The sequence below is a fragment of the Cebidichthys violaceus genome, unplaced genomic scaffold (assembly GCF_023349555.1).
Source record: "Cebidichthys violaceus isolate CVI_PGR_0920_01 unplaced genomic scaffold, fCebVio1.0.p SCAF_72, whole genome shotgun sequence".
In the NCBI taxonomy this organism is placed as follows: Eukaryota; Metazoa; Chordata; class Actinopteri; order Perciformes; family Stichaeidae; genus Cebidichthys; species Cebidichthys violaceus.
Window position 1 is genome coordinate 321,140 of NW_027176950.1, and position 25,744 is coordinate 346,883.

Sequence of the window (25,744 nt, forward strand, 5' to 3'; positions counted from 1 at the left end):
TGACTGTACTTTTATTCCTGTCAGGAATTTACTCACCTCTTTATTTACAACACTGGAAGAAGTATATTTAACTTAAAAAGTAGCTTAACATACAAAATTATTGGAATCAAAATACTGAAGGTAAAAGTACTCTGAATGGCACATTTCATAATAATATATATTATGTTATTGGACTATACTTATTTAATGTTGCAACAAGGTGGAGCTAATTCTAATGACTTTGTATACTGCTAAGTAGTTTAATCCATAATAATGCATCATAGTTTATTAGTTTATTTATGTTTTTGTGTTGATCTGAATCTACAAAGTAACTTCAAGCTATCAAATAAATGTAGTGGAGTAAAAATACCATCTCCAAACTAAAGTGACATATAATTGTTGTACTCAAGTAAAGTAAAAATAGCAAAAAATTTGAACAAAGTACAGTCGCCTACTTGAGTAAATGTACTCGGTTACATTCCACCACTGCAAAGTAGCATACATGGAAATACTCACATAGAGTACCCTAAACGTGTACTTCAGTGTAATACTAGAGCTAGTATACTTCTGGCCAGTTTATTCTATAAGTATACTTAGTTTAGTTATATCTTGTGTTAGTCTGAATCTATAAAGTAACTTAAACTGTCAAATAACTGTAGTAGAGTAAAAAGTACATTCTCCAAAATAAAGTAGTAGTACTCAAGTGAAGTAAAAATACCTACAAATTGTGACCCAAGCACAATCGCCTACTTGAGTAAATGTACTTAGTTACTTTTCACCCCTGCAAAGCATACATGGAAATACTAGCATAAAGTACTTTAAACGTGTACTCCAGTAAATTACTACATGCTGCTGTACCACCGCGGCAGCCCGTATCAGCTCCCCGGCTGTCCTCCGGGGGGGGGGGGAGGGGCTTACACAGCAGCACCTCGGCGCATCCGACCCTCCCATCACGGTCACGTCAGTCTCCTCCCACCGTGAGGAGGACGCTGGAGCTCCGCGACGAGGAGGAGCAGATCCCCACCCGGGTACTGACCCCCGCCGGCAATCATTCAGCAGCGACCGCGCCTGTTAACAGTGTGATTAACGGGGGAGCTGCAGGACCACGATCCACATTAAAAGAAAGGTGATTCGTTTTCAAATGTATTTTCCTCATAATGTCACGGAACAGATTGATGCTTAGAATCGCTTCCTCGTTGTAGCGAAAGTGCTGATGCGGTGGTGACCAGGATGTTTGTGTGTCAGGGAGAAACCACTCTCACGTCTGCGTAAAATAATGTGCTTTTAAAGAAGAGCGATAGTTAGAGATCATGTGATGGAGTCTGGACCGGGTTCAGGTTCGCTTAACATCCGCGAACAAGCCGAAAACCATCACGAGTTGACACGTGGGTGGTCGTGTAATACCGGTTAGAATGGGCAGTTTAAATGTTTAGTTTGACATGTTAAAGAGGCCACAGATACGCTGCGGGGCTCCCATCCCTCCGTGGACCGTCCCGCAGGTAGGACCAGCTGCTCAGCATCACTTTTATTTGACATGGGAGGCTCACAGAGTATATTCTCTTCAAGATACATTTATTAATTATGTAGAAGAGGACACATTGCTGCAGGACTTGAGTCATGGGCGGATTATAAAAACAACAACTACAGACTCGCATAAAGCCAAACCTCCTACATCAAAACTCAGACTTTATAGTTGTTTGGCTTCTTTTAGTTGTTGTTTAGTGTCTTTTTTTGGGGGGGTCAATTGTGTGTAGTCATCTAGTGTCTTTTATGTAGTCAGTTGGAGTCTTATTTGGTTGTTTTGGTTTGTTTTTGTTGTCATTTTGTGTCTTTTTTTTAAAGCATTTGGTGTCTTTATTATTCATTATTTATTATTTTGCCTATTTTTGTTGTATTGTATCTCTTTGTAGTAATTTTGTGTCTTTTTTTTAAGTTGTTTTGTGTCTCTTTGTAATCATTTTGTGTCTTTTTTTAGTTATGTGTCTCTTTGTAGTCATTTTGTCTTTTTTTTAGTTGTTTTGTGTCTTTTTTTAAGTTGTTTAGTGTCTCTTTGTAGTCATTTTGTGTCTTTTTTAAGTTGTTTTGTGTCTCTTTGTAGTCATTTTGTGTCTTTTTTAAGTTGTTTTGTGTCTCTTTGTAGTCATTTTGTGTCTTTTTTGTTGTTGTTTTGTGTCTCTTTGTAGTCATTTTGTGTCTTTTTTGTTGTTGTTTTGTGTCTCTTTGTAGTCATTTAGTGTCTTTCTGTAGTTATTTTGGATCTGGTCGTTTTGTGTCTCTGTTGCCATTATGCGTCTTTGTAATCATTTTGTGTATTTTTTCTCGTTTTGTGTCTCTTTGCAGTCTTTTTGTGTCTCTTTGTAGTCATGTTGTGTCTCTTTGTAGTCTTTTGGTGTCTTTTTGGGGTAATTTTGTGTCTCTTCCTGGTTGGTACAAATGTCAAATGACATTTGGCAGGTGAATGTCTGGGGGGGCCCTGACTCTTTGGGCCCCTGCAGGAGATATAAACAGGTCATGGCTTGGTGGATCAGATTGCTGAGATATGTGAGGACTCACTGATCCATTACACACTCAGAGTAGAAGGAAGAGGAATATGAAGGGGAGACATAAGAGAGGAAGACGCTCTATACGGTCTAAACTGTGTGGTCACCACTGCCTAGTCCACGTGTTGTTCTGTGCTTTTGTTCTTGCCATGGATATGGAAGTGTTTGGCATTTTTTGAGGAAATATTGCCATCTTACCAAGAGCTATCTGTACTGTAAATGTAAAGCAGCTTGTTAGCTTAGCTTAGCACAAATACTGGAGACAAGGGGGAAACGGCTAGCCTGGATCCTTCCAAATGGTAACTAATTTACCAAAACAGCTGTCTGCATGGTCCATTCTGCAAGATTATCCAAACAGTGAATGAAAAAAAACATGTAATTTATGCAGATTCAGTTGCTTTTAATTGATTGAACCTGCTGTGTTACTGCCTGGAAATAGAAATATATATATATATAGAGAGAGAGAGAGAGAGAGAGAGAGAGAGAGAGAGAGAGAGAGAGAGAGAGAGAGAGAGAGACAGAGAGAGAGGTCGTGCAGAATCTGACTTTACACTATCCTACTTTCACACAAGACAGATATATTTTTGTGACTTCACTGCATCCATGAACATTTTTTCTGTTTTTATTCAAGTTGTAGTTATGTCAGTGTAACTAAAATACTGTAATACATATAACATTAAACCACCGTTTACAGTACGTACTGCAACAGACTCTCAATGCATGTATGGCAACATTCAAACTGTAAGAAAATACATTGTGTCTTATTGTAACTGATTAAATGGTTGCAATTGTGTTGCAATGCGTCTCACCACAGTGCTGTTTGCTGATTGGTGTTAACTCTGAGCGATAAGCACTGAAACCTGTGCAAATATCTATGTCTGTATTCAGAGGGCCAACTATGTGCTCTAGTGTTCTGCACTTTAGGGTTTAAAGGTATGAAGTTGTCATTGTCGTCTTTTTGCATCACAAGTTGTTTTTGTCTGAGTACAGGAACATTAGCTCACAGTTGTATCCTCAGGAACTTGTTGCTCCGCTCAGTCCGTTGGTACATCTGGAAATGGGATTGAGAGGCTTTTGAGGGGAAATTCTACTGGAGCATTTGCACAGAAGGTTCATTCATTCTTGAGGGCTTCCACAAGTGCATGTTAGCCTCATGGTTGCCAGATTGAGATTCCCTTTGCATCCACACAGGCATATTTAACCCAGCACACTTCCTCTTTGTTTACACTCCGACCTGCAGACATTCAGGCTGGGTTGCACCAACAAGGATTAGTTTAATCTAAGATTAGTTGTAATCAAAGTAATGTGTGTGTGTGTATATATATATATATATATATATATATATATATATATATATATATATATATATATATATATATATATATATATATATGGAACATGAATATCCTCTTGCTACGTCAGTTGCTCTTGTAGAAGAAAATGTTATATCTTTAAATTGTATGAACTCTATTCTTTTATATTGCGCGTGTCTTCCGCGTGTTTTGTCTGTGACAGTAAAAGCTGTTAGTTAGTTGCTGATAGTTTCCTGAAAAGCTTATCCGAACTCACACCTGTTTAACTGTTATGTCCTGTAACCCTGAATATAATCCTGACCAGGGCCCCGTTCCTCTTACCTGGCTAACTGAGTTAGCCAGATAGTTTTCAGGATAAGATTACATAAATCAGGCTTTTCGGTTCCACGAAGCAAGTTTGGCAAAATCACCATAGCAACACATCCATAAGCTTGAACCTGCTCCAGTGCAGGCTAATTTAAGTTAACTGGATAAGCTTGCCACTCCCCTGGAAAAAAAATGGCAGCTCCCTTCCTCAGAGATCCCATTGATGAAGGAGCGATATTAGTTAGATTAGCGTTTTATAGGGAGAGAGTTCTTCGAGATCACCAAGATCCGTTATCACATCATGATGACTTCCTATACGAGTGCTATTGAGTCTTTATTTACAAGACCTTCTCGAGCCGTACATTGCGAACACCACATTCGAGCATCGACTGTCTCACAGACTGTATGCATAGCCTTGCGCTTTTTTGCGAGTTGTACATTTTTGTACAGCGTCGGTGATGTGGGGAACATCGGGAAAGCCGTTGCATGCCGTGCTGTTCATAAAGTTTATTTGGCGCTTAAGAAACTTGTGGATGTGTTCAATACATTACCATGGCACATAATGTATTGACTCACCATTCTGAATAATGTTTTTGTGCTTAGTTTTTACTTGCTCCCATGTCCTCTTGATGGCTGGGTTGCAACTACATGGGGGTTGAAAGCACTCATAATTATATGACAGTGTTATTAGTACACCATAGCATATCATTATTGTAGAACATGATTAAGGTGGACTCATGATAAGAATAGAGAGAATCACACACTTTCTTTTCACTGCTTCAATTGATTGAATTTCTGATTATGAATAATACATACATACATACTGATTTTCCCATACACAGATTCGCACACACATATTCAAACTCCTACTTCTATATGTTAATCTACACATACATGTATATACACATACACAAATTAGCCTATACATTGTCCCAACACTTACGCATTTAACTTGTCTGCGATATTTTGCCATGCTTCTTGTCTAGCCCTCGCAGCGGTGGCGGTGTTAGATGTTGCCACGATTATGGTCTTGAATTCCTCATATGAGTTCATGATCATCTCCTGCTCGCCAGCGGAGAAAAAAAGAGGCTCTTTCTTAGACTATATTTGCCATTCTACTGTTAGAAAATCATGGTTTCGGTGATCGACGCTTCCCCCTTTTGAAGGACGGGCACGCGCAATTATCGTGATACCCGGCTGGTTCGAATTAACGAGATTGTTTGACAGAATTGGACCTGAGAGGAACTTTTCCTCAACACTCCTCACACAACCTGATGGCTTGTTTCCTTTGTTGCTTTAGGTGTCCCTGAAGGTTGCAGCAGCTACAGTGACATGGGCAGCAGAGGTAAATACACACCCTGCAGAGCTAACGCAGCTGCCCACTCTGAGCTGCAGAGCAGAAAATGACTCAGGCAGATGGAATCAGAGGGACGAGTGACGGCTGCCTCCGCTCGGAGGCCTTCGGGGACCTCGAGGGCGCCGACGGTATAGAGAAAGGTCAAGAAACCGACGACTGTGAATCCGAGGAGGGGGGGGTCACGCGGCGAGGTGAATACCGAGACCCGGCGGCCGCAGCGGGCGCAGTCACGGCTCCAGATGGCGGTTGGGGCTGGGTGGTGCTGACTGCCACCATCATAGTCCTGGCTCTGACCCTGGCGTTCCCCTCCTGCGTGGGAATCTTCTACACCGACCTGCAGAATGAGTTCCACGCCTCCAACAGCGAGACCTCCTGGGTGCCCTCCATCATGACGTCAGTGCTCCACGCAGGAGGTAAAGTAGACAACTGGGCTCTGTTTAGTCAATGTGTAACTTTAAATACTGTACACGCCTCATTTACTTTGACGTCTTCATTAGCTGACATTACTCAGTGTGTGACATTTAAGTTACCCTTTAATGCCTCCTAACTTTGGGGTAACTTTAGTTCCTACCTGCTGCTGCTGTTGTTCGGGGGGGAAATGTGAAACCTGAGAGATTTGTGCAGGCTTTAAAGTGTCTTGCTGTGTCGGTGTTGATTTAAAGAAGATTATTCCATGAGAAGCTGTGGCTCGCTTGTTACCAACAGCTCACAGCGACTTTAGTGTGCTACAAATCAGGACTTCAGGGTTATGCAAACTTTAAAGGGGCATTATGTTGTTTTTAAGAGATGAAATGGCACAGAATACAAGTTGAAGTCATGAACAATTAAACACACCATGCTCCAAGTTAATATTCATAAGTTAATACCCTGAGGGGGTTTTCTGCTACAGCCTAACTTGGTCTGGTATGACCAGTAGCTTATGGTGGCTAATGTTAGCAAATGTAAAATATGAATATTTCACTCTCTAAGGGGTTTAAAGGCACAGTATTTGTTTCATTCATTGCTCAAATTCATATTGACAATGATTTTATTTACACAGAAAAATAGTGTGTATAAACTACTTCTGGTCATTATATCCACATTACTAATGATTCTCATTTTGTACATTTTTTTTGTTAAAGCACCAGTAATCAAACCTATTGAGATATTTGATCATAAACATGAAGATATTTGGTTTTCTCCATATAAATGTTGGGTTTGCTTTAGCAGTAACTTAATGAGGTGAAATTAAAAACCAGAGGGAGACATGATGCATTGTTTCCTGTACGTAGCTTTTAATGGTGGACTCTGCCACCAAAAAGAATGGGACAGAATGTAAATACGCCGATGGTGATTATTATGATACACTATTACTGAAAACATGGTGATCATAAATAGTGTCAAACATAGTGACACAAATGTCAGTCTGCTGATCCTTTTGTCAGCGCACAAGTCCTGAGTGTGGTGCACTAAAGTGAGGCTCTCTCTCTCTCTCTCTCGCTCGCTCGCGTCAATTATGTGAACTTCCTTCCTCTTTTCACACATTCTTCTGAGCATTATGTAACCTGCATTAAACAGGGAGTAGTGTTGGCTGTGCAAAGTCAATGTAGAGGATCGAGGTGAGTGCCTTCATGTTTGCAGCAGAAGGAGAGATTTCCTCTTAAATCTAGTGAAAACACAGAGGAGTGTGGTGAGGGTAATGTGACAGGATATCCAACCCTTGGACGCACTAACCGGAAAGAATGTTGTTAGTTGGTTCCCTCCAATTCAGCCCAGGAGTCCTTTTATGTCAGAAGGATTAAACACTGGGGGGCGGGGGTTGTTAAGTGTAAGTGGATATCTTGGTGGAAGGATAGGATTTACCAGTTTATTTAAAGTTTTTAAAGTGCAAAATCACAAACTGTTTCTAGAATAAGTGGTTTAAAGTCCGTCTATGAATTGTAACATCTCTATGTTATCAGATTGGTTTAATAACTTTGAAAAATAGTAATAAATAATCATGTTTTTATCAAAAGAAGTTCTGTGGTTGAATCAAAACGGTCAGTACTGGTCCGAGCCACCACGGTGCTTTCAAACTAACAGCAATGATCTCAAACTTTATTATAGAATATTATTTATACACCTATTTCATTTCACTACTTGTGTACATAAGTCCTTTGTTTACCTTTTTGTCCAGCTTTGTTGTCCTTGTTCCTAGCTGTTGTTTATATTTATGTGTAAGTACACCGAGAGAGATGCAAAAGAGAACTGAGTCACAGACGTCACTTACTTGATTTTTGGGTGTGTCGTCTTTCTAATGACGTATTTTCACAGTCTGATACTTCAGCTTTACGACAAAATGAGACTTTGTTGACGTGCAAAATAATCTTTTAAATTGACAAACAACATATGTGAAATTCATGGCACAATTTCAAACGTGATCTAATAAGTATTTGTCTCTCGCCATTGACTTCCATACATAGTATAAGGTCCCATGGTGGTCTGTTGGAAGGGGAGGGACCTCTCTTTGTTTGGAGCAGGTGGCCACATTGCACCTTTTTTAATGAACTCAAAGTATTCGTTCTAGTCTTTTCAGTTTATTATTATGTCCTAAATTATAGACCAGACTTATTTAAACTGCTGCATTCAGAGCAACATTACAGGGCCTTTTTTTTTTTTTGGACCAGTTCTCATGTTTTTTTTGCAGCCAGGAATGCTTTGATCTTATAAATCTTCCTGCACTGACAGTAATGTGACAAGAATCTTAGGTTTATCTTCATTAAGCTGCACAAAGTTCAGAGACGTACGGAGACGCCTCCATGTGAATTTCTGCGGGTTTGAGAATCGATTCAGCAGCAACTTGAAACTAGAACGTGAGGTGAACTAAAAGTACAGACACGACTTGAAACAAGTAGATACAGTTAATGTTTGTAATTTATCTTTTATTCTTTATTTAGGCAACACTGAGCCTCAGTTTGCCAAACTACAAAGGGCGGTGCGTTGAATTTGTCAACACCCTTCGATGACCTTTTTAACCAATATACCTGATGCATTTAGCACTAAGGCCTCAGAGTACGCAACTTCCTCTTCAGGCCTTATGAGGCCGAATGATGGTGGAGATGGGAAACGAATGAATTTGGGTGATCGTGGCTAAGTGGAGAGCAGGGCTGCCTTTCAATCAGAGGGTCGGGGGTTCGATCCCCGTCTCCTGCTCCACTAGTCTCATGTCAATGTGTCTTTGAGCAAGACACTTAATCCCAAAATTGCTCCCGTAGCTGCGTCTACGGTGTGAAGATAGATACTGAATTGTAAGTCGCTTTGGATAAAATGCTATATCTGCTAAATCACCGTAATGTAATGAATTTGCTCTCAAACGACGCAGCAAATTTTCATGCTGGCGTTACAGAATCAGTTTGAGTCGGCAAACTGCCACGCATCAGAGACAGACAGACAGACAGACAGACACAGAGAGTGTGTCATGCTTTCATTCAGCTGGTACAGATTACAGCTCAACACAAGCTATGTGCTCCAGGATCCGGGCCTCAGCCCTTTGCGTGTTCCTGCTCTGGTATGCATTAACACTAAGAGCCTTACGTTTTGATCCACAGGTCCCTTTTGTAGCGTGCTGGTGGAGCGACTCGGTTGCCGGGCGACAGTCATGTTGGGCGGCGTCCTGAGTGGGCTGGGAATGGCTGCCAGTTCGTTTACCCAGTCCGTGGAGCAGCTCTACGTCACTGCCGGGGTTGTCACAGGTCAGCAAACATTCGGCTGATTTATTACCCGGGATGATTCAACTGTAGGCAACCTGGAAACAGCAGCTGGAGACGTCCAGCTAAAGCTAATGTTGTCTATGTGATAAAGTGTGTTTAGAGTTGGTCATTCAATTAATGCAGTTTGAACCTTTTAGATATTAGAAACAAAACAAATTTTAAACTTGACAACTTGGGTCTAATTTTCATAGTTTTGGAAAATATTGATGACTAAAGATAATTGCCACTTTACCTCAATGGAGAACGTCATGAGGTCAAGGAAAGATGTGAAGGAGAATTCATCAGAATTTAGGGAAAGATGACAGAATCCAGCTGCACTTGCACTCCTCTTTTTCTCATAATGTAATTCTAAACAGACAGGATGTTGTAGAAAGCTGCAGGAAGTCCTAAAACACACAAATGACTCACACCCTAGTGGAGTAGAAGTATAAAGTAAAGCTCTTCACCACTGCGTCTATATGTGCACGTTTTCTATACATAATCTTTATTAAAACCAGTAAACACAATGCTGCCCCTGTCGCCCCACTCTGAACGTCTCCTTTCATGGTCACAGGACTCGGTTTCTGCTTCAGCTTCCAGCCCGCGGTGACGATCCTCGGCCACTACTTTGTGCGCCGCCGCGCGTTCGCCAACGCTTTGTCCTCCACGGGCACGGCGCTGGGACTGTGCACTTTGCCCATCCTGGGCAACTACCTCCACACGGAGCTGGGCTGGAGGGGGAGCTTCCTCGTTCTCGGCGCCGTGCTGCTGAACTGCTGCGTGTGCGGCGCGGTGATGAGGCCCCTGCGGGCCCCCGAGCGCCGGGGCCAGCCGCTGATGAACCACGGACCGCCTCCGCCCGAGGAGGAGAGCGAGAGGAAGGAGAGAGGGATGATGAGACGGATGTGGAGCTACCTGGTGGCTTCTCTGAGCAAACACATGGCCTTTGACCAGCTGTGCCACAACCCCCGTTACTGTGTGTACGCCGTGGGCATCACCTGGATGATGCTCGGCTTCGTGGTGCCTTTAATCTACCTGGTTCCCTACGCCACGGCCAACAACATGGAGCAGAGCCGCGCCGCGCTGCTGCTCTCCATCCTGGGTTTGGTGAACATCGTGGTGCGGCCGCCCTTCGGCATCCTCTTCAGCATGCCCTGGTTCAAAGGGCGACACATCTACGTCTTCGCCTGGGCGGTGCTGGTCAACGGGCTCAGCAACAGCATCTGCTGCATCGGGCCCGGCTTCCACGTCCTGCTGGCGTACGTGACCATCTACGGGCTCTCCATGAGCGTGGTGGGCTCCCTGATGTTCACCGTCCTCATGGACGTGGTGGAGATGAGCCGCTTCCCCTCGGCGCTGGGCCTGCTCGCCATCATGGAGAGCGTCACGCTGCTCATCGGGCCTCCACTGGCAGGTAACGTACGCAGAGGGAGAGATGGGGAGGGAAGATATGGCGGGAACATGTGGGACGCACTCGCATCACAGATGGAGCAGATAAAATTTGCCTCAGTTGATTTTACAGGCTTCAGGCAGACTGGAGCTTTAAGAGTTTTATTAATAGAAAAGCTGCACTGGAGGAAGGCTGGTGCATTGTCAACCAATGCACCAGTTAACAGTAGTGGAACCCACAAAACCAGTAAAAGACACCACTGTGTCCCATAATACTTCCTAATAGTATACTGCAGTTAGTGCACAAGAAGTCAATGCACTCTTCTGTTTTGTACGAAAGGAAATCATGAATTTTACTTGAAACCGCTAACAGAGTCCCCGTTGAAAACACTTTGAAAGTGAGAGGAAAAAGTCAAATATCTTGTTTTCCTTTAGTTGAGAATAAACAACATTACATACACGACATATGTTGCTGCTCTGGTTTTGTTGTGTAATCACTGAACAATGTAACAAATGTTGTTGTTACTTAACTGTTACTCTGGTTGAGTGTTACGATGAGAAAAGGATTGATACTTGCATATTTTATACAGTGCAAATCCCCAATGAGTACATTTATGCAAAAAAAACAGTAGAAAAGTTACAGAGGTGTGTGTGTGTGGGGTGTGGGTGGGTGTGTGTGCTGTAAAATTGCATAGAGAGCTCGAGGCTGTCGCTGTAAATAACACAATGTTCTCAGCCACGCTCACACAAAAGGAAAGGAGTCTGCTCTTCGCAGCAGCAGAGCAGGGAAAAGGTCAGAGGCTGCCTCGTCTCAAATGACGGTTATGCACCGTCGTGTTTATCTGTTCCTGACAGCCGGGCCGCTGCGTCACCACCAAATCCCGTCACACAGGAGCTCCTCCATGTGATCACATTCAACTGAATCTAAAAAAGAAAACTTTTTTTGCAAATTTACACATTTTTATTGTTCCGTAAATTCATTATAATTCCTTTAAAAGTTTCCTGCAAAAACAATAATGTTTGGTATTCATCATAAAGTTTAAAAGCAGAGGGATTTTACAGAGCTTCTCCATTCAAATCAAGGCAAATATCTGTTAATTATTATTCATTTACAGTCGCAAACTTTAATTCTCATGTGTTGAATTGTACATTTGCATGCAGACGTATTCCCCATGTTTGCATGTTGAGCTGACCCGCAGTGCACCGACTAACACTCAGTGATTCCCAAACGTTTTGGTTTCTGGTCCCCTTTAAGCTGAAGGAAGATGTACATTTTGTGACTGGTTGCATATCTCTACCAGCTGTGACAAGTTAAACCAAATATTTATTTCTTGCTTAATTTTAACCATTTTCTCAAGTATATATATATATATATATATATATATTAGTAGTGATAGTGATGATAATTTAGCAAGTATTGAATACATATACACCTGCATATACATACCCACCTGTACACAAAAAAGATGGAAATAATAAGGAATAAATTATATAAAAATAGAATAAAATAAATAAATGGAAATAAAATGAATACAAAAAAGAAAGTTTTATGAATACCACATTTAAAAGCCATTTCGGAAAGCTTCCTATGAATTTATGAGTTCCTTTTTGAGGATTTTTTTATTTTTTTATTTTTTTTATTATTAGAGAAACATAAGACCTGTAATGTAAAACAAAGAGGAAAAACAGAACATGAATCTAATGATGTGTTCTTGTTGCTGTAGGAGTCCTGATCGACAGGACGGGTCACTACTTCCACGTCTTCTTCGTCTGCAGTGCCATCGTTGCCTCCGCCGGCGTGTTCCTCATGGTGGCGTTCTACTGGCTGGACTCGAGGGACAGGAAGTTGTCACAGCAGGGCCAACCGTCCACGCTACCCGACCCGGCGAGGCCCTCCGTGGACTTGGCCCCCGGCTGTCAGTACAGCAGCGTCCCCACAGAGGGAGACAAAGACAAGGCCTTGTCCAACGGGGCGGAGAACGTCAGCACCATCTGAAGGCCTCTCACACGTCACTCTGGCTCAGACGGCTTGTGCAGATTATATCTCCTAATGTTTGGGTCTCGGTGCACCAGATGTTGCATACTTGACTTTTTCTGCCATCTGGTGCAAGTCGAAACAAATGTGGTGAGTAGATTTGCGCTGTCTGACCAAAGTCAGATCCTACATACCAAAATGAACAGATGTGCACTTACAGCTACAATGAGATTGTACTATTTATTGCAAAAAAAATGCTGCTGATCTTATCTCTGTGATTACACAATCTATATCGTCTATAAAGCCAAGTTACACACATGCTCCTTTTGTAGAAGACATCACTCAATCATTTTTTATGCAGTTTTTAATGATGAGCTTATAGGAGGCCAAGCATAGAAATGGGTGAAATCAAATCATTTTATTAAGAGTTAAAGTATACGTCTGGTTTTATTATTCTATATTTTTCCTTGCATTCTCTCTACTGACCAGCAGGGGGCGACTCCTCCAGTTGCAAAAAGAGAAATATAGAATATCTCCAGACTTATCCTTTAATATCAATAACTAAAGTTTTACAGTAGGCCTTTAATGAGTCAGAACAGCAGGATGTAGTAAATGACAGTGTTTTGTCATCTTTAATATCTTTTTAAGTAGAAAAATGTATTTTCTATGTGCGGTGGAGACATTAAATGCAGCATGCTGAGCACATTACACCCATGTAGATGACTATCGGTTGCTTTAGATCATTGAATCCGTTTGTTTTCACTGTACAAAATGAATATATGTACTTTATAAGCAGTAACTTATCACACTGTTGTTGTGAGTTGTTTTTTTTAAGTGTTTCTGATGCTTTTCATTCCTTAATGGAACAGTGCCTTTCTGTAGAACCGCTGCATTTACAACCATAGGATGAAATTAAAACTCTTTTCCAGAGGATAGAAGCAGACGATTTCATGTTGCCAGCAGCACAGAGTATTTCAGAGGAGTATTATGACACTGTACCTGAGTTTACCTTCAGTCCCAATCAGAGGTTTTATGTGACAGACTTATCTTTTAAATAATGGACAGAGCGATTGTTTTATGTCGGACATGACGGAAAAATAAATCTACATTTTTCAGTTATGAACTGTAAAGTGGCTGCAATGAGAGGATTTATTAGTCATTTTCAGTGGTTTGTCTTGTTTTGGGCCAAATTATACTTTTTTTTTTTTTTTTAATAAAGTCTTTATTTATACATTATGATCAGGGGCAAAATAAATGTTTGAATATCAAAGTCTTGTGTTTTTTTTGGGTTTTTTTAAAGTGTGAATCCAAACATTAATTTAACGTGTACATGCTCTCAATAAACACATTAAAGTAGCTCCACATTCACCAGCTGCAACATTAAAGGGATTAACACATTAATGCATCAATACTTACTATCCAACAATATTCAGTATACTACTTGATAATACACTTGTGTGAGAAGTATTCAGATCTTTGACTTGATTAAAAGTAGTAATACTACAGGGTAGAAATACTATGTTACAAACAAAAAGCCTGTAATTAAACTACTGAAGTAAAATTATAAACTTGTCAGAATCAAAATATATTCAAAGTATTAAAAGTACTTTGTGCAGAGTGGCTCATTTTTAGAATATATATTCTATTACTGGAAGTATTGGTGTTTTCATCACTTTTCGTTTCTGGAGTCTCATTTTATCTTAACTTTTATAATACATCCTAATTTATTTGTTTTATATCATTAATCTATTAGTCTGCACAGTAACTGAGGTTTTAAATAGACAGTGCAATGAAGCAGCACTCAAATTAAGTACAAGTACCTAAAAATTATACTTAGGTAGACTTTAATTATTTCCACCACTGCTTAAAATATTTTGTTCTGCATTATTAGTATTTTGTGGTACTTTGAATATGTTTTAATACTAATACTTTTGCACTTTTACTGAAGTAAAATTTTGAATGCAGGACTTTTACTAACAGAGTATTTCCACACTGTAGTATTAGTGTTATTAGCTTAAACCTAAAGCTAAAACTAACTCTGTATGAAATAGAATAATAGCTGTTGGTTGTTTAAAGTGACTGAGATGACATTCGTACTCATTAGCCAGAGAGGACCATGAAGCTCTCCTTGAACCCTGTGAGGAGATGTTTCCCCACCAGTCGCATGACGGTGTTGGACTACTGCAGACACCATTCCTCCTCCGTCCCAGGTTCCCCCATGCTTCAGGTAACATCCCATGAATTTAGGAGTACATTGCATGTGTGTTTTATGTTGGTAGCTTGCACTAGCAATTAGTATGTTGTTTGCTAAGTAGATTTATTTTTTGTCAACAAAGTGATTTGAAACTAAACTTTCAAACTGATGGATTGTGTCCTTTTCAGCCTGTAGCTGATAATGTCATTTTTATTATATTATATGTTTTACCCCAGCAAGACTAAAGAAATGAAGCATCACCTGAATCTGAATTCAATCACCTGATATCGCTTGGATTTATACTTATTTCATCAAATAATGTGACAGTGTAGCGATATAGTTATGGTCTATTTGTGTGTCTTATGGTGAACAAACTGGGGTTAAACATATGCTCTGATGTCGGCGTTGCTGGGACATTTAGCCGGGTCTTAAGCCCGGATGTTTTGAGTTTAGCCCCGAATGTAATTTCAAATGCTCATTCATCCCGAGGGTCTACTCAGGTCACAGAGGTCCTCGACCTGTGCAGATACTTCATACAAAACCTCCCCACTGAATTGATTTGTTTTTCTTCAGTCCTCTTCAACATCTACAATGCTTCCACTAGCTCAGATTATGGAAAACAACAAAGTGTGTTATCACAATGATGCAGACGACACACAAATTTACATAACTATATCACCAGGGGACTATAATCCCATACAAGGGCTGGGTAAATGCATTGAACAAATCAACAACTGGATGTGCCAGAACTTTCTTCAATTAAACAAAGATAAAACAGAAGTAATTGTTTTTGGTACCAAGGACGAACGATTGAAAGTCAGCACTCAGCTTCAATCACTGATGTTAAAAACCACAAACAAAGCCAGAAACCTAGGTGTAGTTATGGATTCAGACCTCAACTTGAACAGCCATATCAAGACAATCACAAAATCAGCCTACTATCACCTGAAGAATATATCAAGGATTAGAGGATTTATGTCTCAATAGGATTTGGAAAAACTTGTCCATGCATTTATCTTCAGTAGACTCGACTACTGAAACGGTGTGTTTACAGGTCTCTCTAAAAAGTCAATCAGAAAGCTGCAGCTGATTCAGAACGCTGCAGCTCGAGTCCTCACTAAGACCAAGAAAGTGGATCACATCACTCCAGTTCTGAGGTCTTTGCACTGGCTTCCTGTCTAACAAAAAATTTACTTTAAAATCCTGCTGTTGGTTTATAAAGCACTGAATGGTTTAGGGCCAAAATACATCTCTGATCTGCTGCTACCCTATGAACCATCCCGACCCCTCAGGTCGTCTGGGACTACTTTCTGTTCCCAGAATCAGGACTAAACACGGAGAAGCAGCTTTCAGTTTTTCTGCACCACATATCTGGAACAAAGTCCCAGAAAGCTGCAGGTCTGCAGAGACCCTCAGCTCCTTTAAATCAAGATTGAAGACTTTTCTGTTTACTGCTGCCTTTGATTGAACCAGATTCAAGGATATTAATCAATTTCCTGCATTTCTGCATTTTACTACTGTATTTTATTTTCTTACTCTGTTTTTTATTGTTTTCATGACTTTTCCTGTTTTTAATGTTTGTCATCCTTTTTGTTTTTTGCTTTACATCCTCACGAGTTAATTTTCAGTTCAGTTACAAATCCAATCTTGTTTTTAAGTGTTTGGTTTGTAGATGAAAAGTAGACATTCTAATCATCATAATAAAAAAATCTAGGTTTGTTTTTCAGTCCTGTGTTTTTAATTTTTTTGTTTTCCTTACCTTTTCTATACATTTGGACTACCTACTCTGAATTAATTTACAGCTATTCTGTCTTTTTGCATTTTCTATTGGGGACTGATCCCTTTCCTCACGCCTCTATCTCTTTACATACAGTTGTTTGCTGCAGTATTAATTCTCTGAATGTCGTATATTACTCTAATTATGTTTTACAGTTCTCTTTTGTGTCCTGATTTTTCATTTTGTTTCTGTCTCCTTTCGTGTTTAAATACATGTTTGCATCATTTTTTCAATCATTTGCACGAGCCATTTGTCTTTTGCTTCAACAATGTCGCTTTTCAATCATGAACACTTTGTGTTTTTAGTTGTAATATAACTCTCACTCTGCACTGTGTGTTATGATAATAATTTTTGTGTACAATATATGTGTGCATGATTGTTAAATTGCATGCATCAGCTGGTGTTTTGCAAGTGATTGAGATGAGAAGAGTTTAACAGATGGTGGAACACTCAAAGGGAAATTAAGGAGCTTTTATTGCATAAGATTAGTAGCAGTTAATGTATTTGGATTGAAATACTTGTGTACTTTTACTCAACCTCTACTATTACTTGTAACAGAGTATTTCTACACAGAGGTACTGCTACTTTCACTTGTATTAAAACATAGCTTGAGTACTTCTTCAACGGCTGTTTTGAAAGAGGCCTTCTTCATGAACACGCACACTGCCGCCATCTTGTGGCGGACAGCCGTTGAGTCCGATTTAAATAAAGGGCGTCTAAGCGTCGAGTTTACAAACTGTCAAAACTAAAAACGGAAAAAGAACCAAAAGACGAGGGCACGTGTTTGACTCTTTCGCGTCCTCCTCTCTCAGGTGCACAGAGTCGATACAGGTGAACGTGTCACCAAAGTGAAAGTGAAACTGAAAGTAACACAGATACATGTCTGCAGCAGCAGCTAGCAGTTAGCAGTTAGCTAACAGTGGACACGGTTCAGGGGGGGAAACACCGTAAGTCATTAAAATAAGTCAAGTTAACGTCAACTACGTGGACGTGTGAATGCGTGACAGGTTCGTTTAGCTAAATGCTGAGCAGCAGCAAGGACAGAAGCCGTTTATTGTTAACGGAAAACGTTTAAAGGATAACGTTTAAAGGCTGCTATCAACGCTACATATTCCATGCATGCTCTGGAAAACGTAATGTTACCTTTCTAACGTTAACAGCATTCATATTTACACACCAGACTACTAACAGAAAAGACGGGAAATTAATGTTTATGTTGTGTCACTGTTAGTGCTTTTTACTAATGAAGTACAACCTCGAACTACTTGTTATACTTATACGTTACTTTATACTTCTACTTACTATTCTACCTAAGTACAGTACTTGAGTACATGTACTTAGTAACTTTATAATTCTACATACTATTACTTATTATTCTACCTAAGTACAGTACTTGTGTACATGTACTTAGTTACTTCACCATCAGTAGACTGTACCAGACTACTGATGGTGAAGAAAAGTACTGTTTGTGTTGTGGTTTACACTCATATTCATGTTAGTCAAGTACAACTTGGAGGTGCTGAATGTTTCTATTTTATGCTACTTTATTTTTCTACTACAGTACTTTTCAGAAGGAAGTATTTTAGGTTTTTTTTAACTCCACTACATATATTGTACAGCTGTACTTAGTAAATATGGTGTATTGTTATATTGAATGAACACAAAGGATATAAAACATTATAATGTGATAACAGAGTAATTTTACTATTCATACTTGAGTATATGTTGTTCCCTGATAATTGTGTACTTTTACTGAAGTACAATTATGTGTGCAGGACTTTTACTTTTACTTGAAATGGATTGTTTATGATAAGTTAGTAATGTTATTTATTGTATCATACACATAGAAGCGTCCAGCCCACATGGACCTATAAGACTTATAAAGTTGCATAAAATGGAATTACTTTAGTACAAGAACCTCATAATTGTACTTAAGTACAGTAGTTGGTTAAATGTACTTCTCTACGTCCCACCACAGGCTTCAGTAAACTAACAGAAACATTTCTCGTTCCCTTTGTCAGTCTCATCGTCCACCAAAGGAAAATGGGTGACGTGGCAGCTCGTGGGTTATTCATTGTTATTTTCGACGCGGTGCTTCATTTGGGACTGTGCGTCGGACTGGTGCTGCTGAAGTGCTCCGGCTGCGGCGGGCTGCCGGGTGTGTGGGCCTTCGGCGCCGTGAAGTGGGCCATTCTCCATGTTTTCACCGTTGCGCTGACCGACGGGAAGCCGGAGGCCGCGCTCCGCAGGCTGGCGGCGCTCCTCTGCCTCCTCTCTCCGGTGTTTGAAAGTGGACGCGTCCTCGTGACGCCTCACACGGGACCACCATCCCCTGACCTCGGCATGCTGCTCCTGGGCCCCGTGGCCGCATCGCTGGCCTGCGTGGTTTGGGAAAAGTACCTCTGTGGTGGTTCAAAACGGACAAAGGACGACGTGAAACTGGATGCCAGGCGGCTGCTCGTGAGGATGCTGAAGTACTTCAAACCAGACACCTTTTACCTGATTGCAGCTTTCAGTTTCCTCATCTTGGGTGTCATCTGTAAGTGAAATATGGACATTCTACAGAACACATTGTGTTTTATAGTTTCCTGTATTCCTAATATGTGTCATTCATCGTTCCTGACAGGTGATACATTCATCCCATTTTATCAGGGGAAGGTGATCGATATGCTTAGAGGTCCAGTCCTTCAAACCAGCTTCTGTTATGCTATTGGACAGATGGCACTCATCTCTCTTGGAAGGTAATGAAATGATTCCTAATCCCCTGTCTGATTGTAAAGATGTGATTTGTTTAAGTGATTTGATCAAATAATCATTTTTAATGTCTCTATCTTGACAGCTCTCTGTTCTCCGGCTTAAGAGGAGGAATATTCATGTGCACGCTGGCCAGACTGAACAAGAGACTGAAGCGTCTGCTGTTTCACACCCTCCTTCAGCAGGAGGTGCACTTCTTCGAGGAGGACAACCCTGGTGGGAACAACATTCAAGGATTCAAGGATAATTTATTGTCATTATGCAACACAGGGATGCGCAATGAAATTCAGTTGTAGCCCATTTCTAACACAACAAACACACGACAAACAAAAATAGTACATTCCTGGAGTGCATTTTTTTAATTTGCATCATAAGGAATGTAAACAGCAGCAACAGAAACAGTTCTCTGGGTAGATAATAAGGCCGACATCTTCACGTTAAGAATTAAACATAAGAAAAATAACATTGTCCGTCAGCTAACTCAGTGTCCGTGCGTGTGGACTTTGGGATTGGGCCGATGTCGTGTTGAAACAGGACAGGGAACAACACAAACTGTTGGAATCAAATTATTGGATGTCTTTTTTTCTTTTCCATTGGCACCCATCTACTGAGCATCAGTGATATTGGTGACAAGAGGTGCGTGCGAAGAGCTCAAAGGATGTTAAAAGACTAAACCCACCCAGACACAGCCTGTTCACTCTGCTGCTGTCTGGAGAGAGATAACAGAAGTATCAGCTGCTGATCCACCAGACTTCAGAACAGCTTCTTTCCTCAAGGCTGCGAGACAAAAATGGCACTACAAACTGTATTTTTGTTACACAACCCTCCTGTACAACAACAATAAATAACCTCGCAATCTGTAACAAACGTTGAAACTCTGCTGACAATAACTTTTGTCCCCTTCCCCTCTCAGGACGTCTGTCCTCCCGCCTCCACTCGGATGTGGACCGGATGGGTCGCACCGTTGCACTGAACGCCAACGCGCTGGTCCGCAGCACTGTGAAAAGCGGCCTGATGCTCACGGTGATGTTGAACCTGTCCTGGGAGCTCACGGTGCTCACCTGCATAGAGATGCCACTGTTGGCCATCATGCAGAATAAATACATCACCGTGTCTCAGGTAGGTGTGGTGAGACTGACCCCCCTGGACTACTTTAGATAGACTGTGACGAGGTCTCGATTGCAGCATCAATCCGCTCATGTGTCGTCTCCTGTCTTTGTCAAACAGGAGCTGAAGGACCAGATCCAGGACTGCCACGCTCAGAGCAAAGACCTGGCTCTCCAGACGATCGGCGGGATCCGCACGGTCCGCAGCTTCAAGGCAGAGAAAGATGAGCTGAGGAGGTACAACGAGGCTCTGGACCACTTGTGCGCCGTGAAGACGCGTTCGAGAATCTACAGCGCCATCTTCACGTTACTACGGAGGGTAAGAGGGCAGCAGTGTACATCCAAGGATCATAAGAGTTTACTGATTGAGGAAGCAACATGTTGAGCTTTTAATTCACTATGTATGGAGGCTCATTTCCAAAAAGTATATGTAAGAACATTAGGGATGATAAAAAAAAATAAAAAATATGCATGGCCAGTAAATATTTATGAGATAGAGAGTCAAAAGTCACAGTTTCCACAAAGTGAGTGCTTCCTCTCTGTGTTTCCCTGCAGCTGGTGAGTCTAGGGATAAAGATACTGATGCTGGTTCAGGCCCGCGCTCTCATCTCGTCGGGTCAGCTCAGCATCGGCAACCTCGTGTCCTTCTTCTTGTACCAGAAGCCGATGTCACACAATTTAAAGGTGAGCGGAGTTACAAATACATCACATATTTAAGTATACAAGGCCTGTTGTTGATGGTGATGACTTGTTTTTGTCACAGGAGATCATGTATTGCTACGGAGAGACGATGTCGACAGTCGGCGTCATCTCCAAAGTGTTCAGTTATCTTGACAGAACCCCAAAGTGGAAGAAGGAGGGACAGTTAGCTCCTGAGAGGCTGGAGGGGAGAATCGTTTTCCAAAACGTCACCTTCACGTATCCCTCAGCTCCCGAAGACAAACCAGCTCTGAAGGTTACCGAGAGTTATAGTTTGTGGTTCGACGGCATCAATATATCTAGATTAAACTTTAATCCAAATCCTCATGATTCGCCATTCTGTGCAGTCCGTTTCTATGGAGCTTCAGCCGGGGAAGATGACAGCCCTGGTGGGCCCCTCCGGCGGTGGGAAGACTTCCTGTGTCGGACTCCTGAAGAGGCTGTACGAGCCTCAAGAGGGACAGATCCTGCTGGACGGGGAGCCGCTGCACCGTTACGAACACAAATACCTCCATCGAAAGGTACCGGTGGCTCAGTGGAAGGAGGCTTAAGGGTCCGCTTAGCGTCTTTTTCACATAGCGTCTTTTTTTCTTTTCAATTGTTCCCAATGAGGGGAGAGCATAAAGGCTCTACGTCTTAGTGCACCGTGTGTAATTATGACAGCCAAGTGGGGAAAACTGTTCCCTTCAGGAACTCCTGACATCGTGTACTTGGCAAAAAGAACTACAAAAGTGTCAAGAGGCTGGCAGCAAAATGGCGGGAATTAACACCAATACAATAAATTAAATTAAAGGGCGATTGGACGAATATATCGGACTGAGTCCATCGCTGGTTGTTTTGGGGGCAGTTTTTTGGTATTTTTATTTTCTTATTAATAATGAACCTGTAAAGCGCAATTCAAAGTGTGTCTGAAGAGGAGTTGGGCTGTATTTTGCCATTCTTGCTAACATGCTAACAGTGACAATGTTAACACGCTAGTATTTTCCATGTTCACCAGTGTGTCAGCATGCCAACATCTGCTAATACGCGCTAAACATGTCATTAGTTTTGCAGTAGTATTTTCATTTATTGTCTTTAATTATGGATTAATAATTATTTTTTTTGTACTTTCTAATCAAACAAACATTACATATATATTTGAACCTTAAGGACTCGATAAATTAAATCCTTTCAACCAGCACTGCACTAACACAAGTGTATGTTTGAACTCCATGTACCTAGATGGCCCTGGTATCCCAGAATCCTGTGCTGTTTTCTGGTTCACTGAGATACAACATAGAGTACGGCCTGACGGACTGCACCATCGAGAAGGTGAAGGAAGCCGCAAAGAAAGCCAGAGCAGACGACTTCATCTCTGAAATGGAGAACCAATACGACACAGGTACAGCTGTGTGGACAGATGTATCGATATACAAAATATACTGTAAATACAGACAGAGCACATTTAACTGTTATTCATCCTGTTAAGGGTGAAGTTAACAGTCTAATGTTGTTTCTAATGTCCATTTAATGCTACTAAGGTGCCTTTATGTTGTATTAATAGTCTGTTTGATGCCGTCGTAGTATTCTTATGTATTTGTACCGTAGTATGAGGGCAGAGAGGTGGGGCACAGGCTTTTTATTGAAGTAATGTAAAAAGAAAATAAAGCTTATCTCGCGTCAACATTGTAGGTTCAACTTAAAATAGTGCAGCTGCTGTAATTGACATTGAAGATACACAAGTCTGTAAATGTAGATTAGAAAGGATGACATAAAGTAACAAGAAATCTTTCTGCAGATGCATTTTGTGTTGATAAAACCTGCACCGTGTACTTTGTAATGCACTCGTTCCAAAACAGTGGGTCGGGACCCACCAGTGGGTCGCAGGACATTTTATTTGGGTCACTCTAATAATCTTAAATTTAGCCACATGAGGGAGCCCGAATGTTCGTAGTGTTCTACTTATAACATTTTATCTAAAATGAAACGCTAACGTTCATTCTGTTGGTTTACATGATGAGAGGGAATGAAAAGAATGTGGAATGATGTGGAAGATTTGGGTTTTTATTATCTGAACAATCTTTGTTTCTGTGTTTTTCCGTCTCCACAGATGTCGGGGAATGTGGTGGAGCGCTTTCAGAAGGACAGAAGCAGTGCATCGCCATCATCAGAGCTCTGGTTCGAGAGCCGCAGGTCATCATACTGGACGAGGCCACCAGCAAACTGGATGTGGAAGTGCAACATGCTGTAAGTAAAGAAGACACAGTCACGACGACAAAGTGTTTACAATGTGTTCCTGATGTCGGCCATATTATCTGCCCACAAAATTGTTTTTGTTTCTGCGGTTTACATTCCTCCTGATGCAAAGTCAAAAAATGCATGACAGGAATGTTTTTGTTTTGTTTGTCATGTTTTTCTTGTGTTGCAAATGAGCTACAACTGCATTTCCTGTGTTGCATACTGACGATTAATGATACGACAGGTCTGGACTACTCGTACATTGTGTTTTGTACCTCAGATTTAGTTTTGTCCGTGCTTAATAAAGTCTCATGATAGTAAAGTTTTAATGTTACCTTTTTCCTCATCCACTAACTGTGTCTTCCTCTGTCGGGCTTCGTGGTCTCAGGTGCTGCAGGAGGTTCTGGCTCGCGGTCGGTCCGTCTTGGTGGTGGCTCATCAGCTGAAGACTGTGGAGCAGGCAGATCACATCGTCTTCATAGAGAAGGGAGCCGTCGTGGAGGAGGGGACGCACCGAGAACTCATGGCCAAGAGGGGGCGCTACCACCGTTTGAAGGAGGAGCTGTTCAGTAGAGCTCAGTAAATTAGGTTTTACTGTTTTCTACACGAATTTTAGCTGCAACAAGTGAGTGTTAGTAGAAGAATCGGTAATATCAGCTAATAGTGTAGCTACGGTTAGCTACCGTTCAGACCAGACCAAGTAGCCGAACCATCAAGAGTATTTAATAGAACCAGGATTTGCTTTTGTTTATGAATTCAAGTTTCATTTGAGAGGAAATATATGGGTTTTTCTGTCCATCACTGTTGGTTTCCTTGTGTTGTATTTCTTTAGTTTGTTAGGTGTTAATCACCAAACTAAATTTAGAGTTGTTCCGATACCAGTATCAGAAATGGCCTAAAATGCTGGATCAGGTATCGTTGAGTACGCAGGTCTGATATCAAGTTCTAGGAACAACAACACTGACATCCTGCCTGCTCACTACTGCACGTGTGCAAACTACCGCTACACACCTGTGTTCAAACGCTCTCGTGCACTCTATTCTTTCCCTGATAATGATACCTTGTGATCATCAAATCTGTGCTGAATTGGGCAGGAGGAGCGCTAGTTTGCGTTAGCTGTTAGCAGCTGCTGGGCAACACGGTCCTAAAAGGCTGCATTAAGTTACATTATGATGTCTTCAAGCTGTATTAAGTATGTGGCGATGACAAATTATAACTTTATCATGATGTGCTCAAAGGTAATCTTGTAAAATTGTGTTTCCTGCAAGAGATTTGAATAAATCCAGCTGTTTGAAGGAGATGTTTTCACATCAATATAAATCAGGTATTAGAGATATATTGACCTGTTTAACTTCCTTTAGGTAACTCTAAGCAGCTTATAATAACTGCTGATACCCAGTGTTTTTTTTATCAATGCAAATATTTAAATAAAAATACAATCTTTTATTTCCTAAGCCTTGGAATTGTGTGATTTACTTCAATAAACACAATAAATAACAAAATAAAAGGAAAGCGTTTAGAATTTTGGATGGTTCACATTAAGTTTATTGTGGTACACACTACAATTAAAGTGTAGCTGTCATTGGAAATTAAATTCTTCCTCCAACAGTGCTCTTATAGATATATATTGTGGTGGAAAAAAACTATTAAATAGTACAGAGTGAGTCCTATGATACTGAAATCGAGGAGTATTTATTGTCTGCGCAGAGAAGATTCAACCGTCATAATCACCAGTATTGAATGGTCAACTGTCTGCACCCCCATTCAGCCCCTTATCTAAGCTGACAATATTATCTCCTTGAGTAAGACGCACACACACACACACACACACACACACACAGATGTATTAATCTACTTATGAGGACCCTCACTGACCATGTTGAGTTGAACTGTGGGCCACGCCCCTTACAGCCTGAGTGCACCAGGTGAGATTGATCCGCTAATTAACTGGCTTTGCAGTCACACACTCACAGAATCACGGCAGAGCAGCTCTGGGAGTAAGCAACAGAAGTGACTGAAACAGTGTTTTGTGCAAACCAAAGCTTATTTTGAACAAGGAAGAAGCAGCTGGTGATTGTATTGTTTGTAGCCATTGACTTATATGAACTGATTAAGAACTGCAAATATTGATGGTTAAAAGCATGTTGGGTAAATATAGTTAAAATGCTGTCATGGTATTTAAATATAATTAAAAATGTGATCTATTTAAAATCATGGAATTTAAATGTAATTGAAACTGTGAAGAACCATGTGAGCTAAGTACAATTTATAAAGTGATGCATTTGGAAGATTTATCCTTTTAAAAAGCTGCTGATTTATTGTACTGTTAAAATTATGACTCATGATCAAATTCAGCTAAAAATGTATTTACTTTAATTAATTTACTCACAATATTGGAAATGGATTATTTGCTATGTATTTACAAGGTTAA

At 40.9% G+C, this 25,744-nt stretch overlaps 2 protein-coding genes across 4 annotated transcripts; both read left to right on the forward strand.

Moving 5' to 3' along the window:
• The first annotated feature begins 975 nt into the window (after positions 1–975).
• Positions 976–13,836, forward strand: slc16a5a (solute carrier family 16 member 5a). Its single transcript, XM_068736841.1, has 5 exons — positions 976–1,105; positions 5,439–5,908; positions 9,062–9,205; positions 9,777–10,616; positions 12,316–13,836. The coding sequence occupies exons 2-5, from the start codon at positions 5,542–5,544 to the stop codon at positions 12,585–12,587; spliced, it is 1,623 nt and encodes a 540-aa protein (XP_068592942.1). The 5' UTR covers positions 976–1,105; positions 5,439–5,541; the 3' UTR covers positions 12,588–13,836.
• Positions 13,837–17,237: 3,401 nt separating this feature from the next.
• On the forward strand, positions 17,238–24,767 carry tap2t (transporter associated with antigen processing, subunit type t, teleost specific). 3 transcript variants are annotated; one of them, XM_068736828.1, is made up of 12 exons: positions 17,238–17,544; positions 18,559–19,076; positions 19,164–19,278; positions 19,377–19,507; positions 20,205–20,410; positions 20,519–20,716; positions 20,953–21,081; positions 21,161–21,352; positions 21,444–21,617; positions 22,318–22,477; positions 23,186–23,322; positions 23,702–24,767. In XM_068736828.1, exons 1-12 carry the CDS (start codon positions 17,534–17,536, stop codon positions 23,894–23,896), a joined length of 2,166 nt encoding a protein of 721 aa, XP_068592929.1. In that variant the 5' UTR covers positions 17,238–17,533; the 3' UTR covers positions 23,897–24,767. The 3 variants fall into 3 exon arrangements, with proteins under 3 accessions (XP_068592929.1, XP_068592930.1, XP_068592928.1); XM_068736829.1 differs by having other exon boundaries at positions 17,238–17,484; XM_068736827.1 differs by lacking the exon at positions 17,238–17,544 and adding an exon at positions 17,563–17,670.
• Positions 24,768–25,744: the final 977 nt, after the last annotated feature.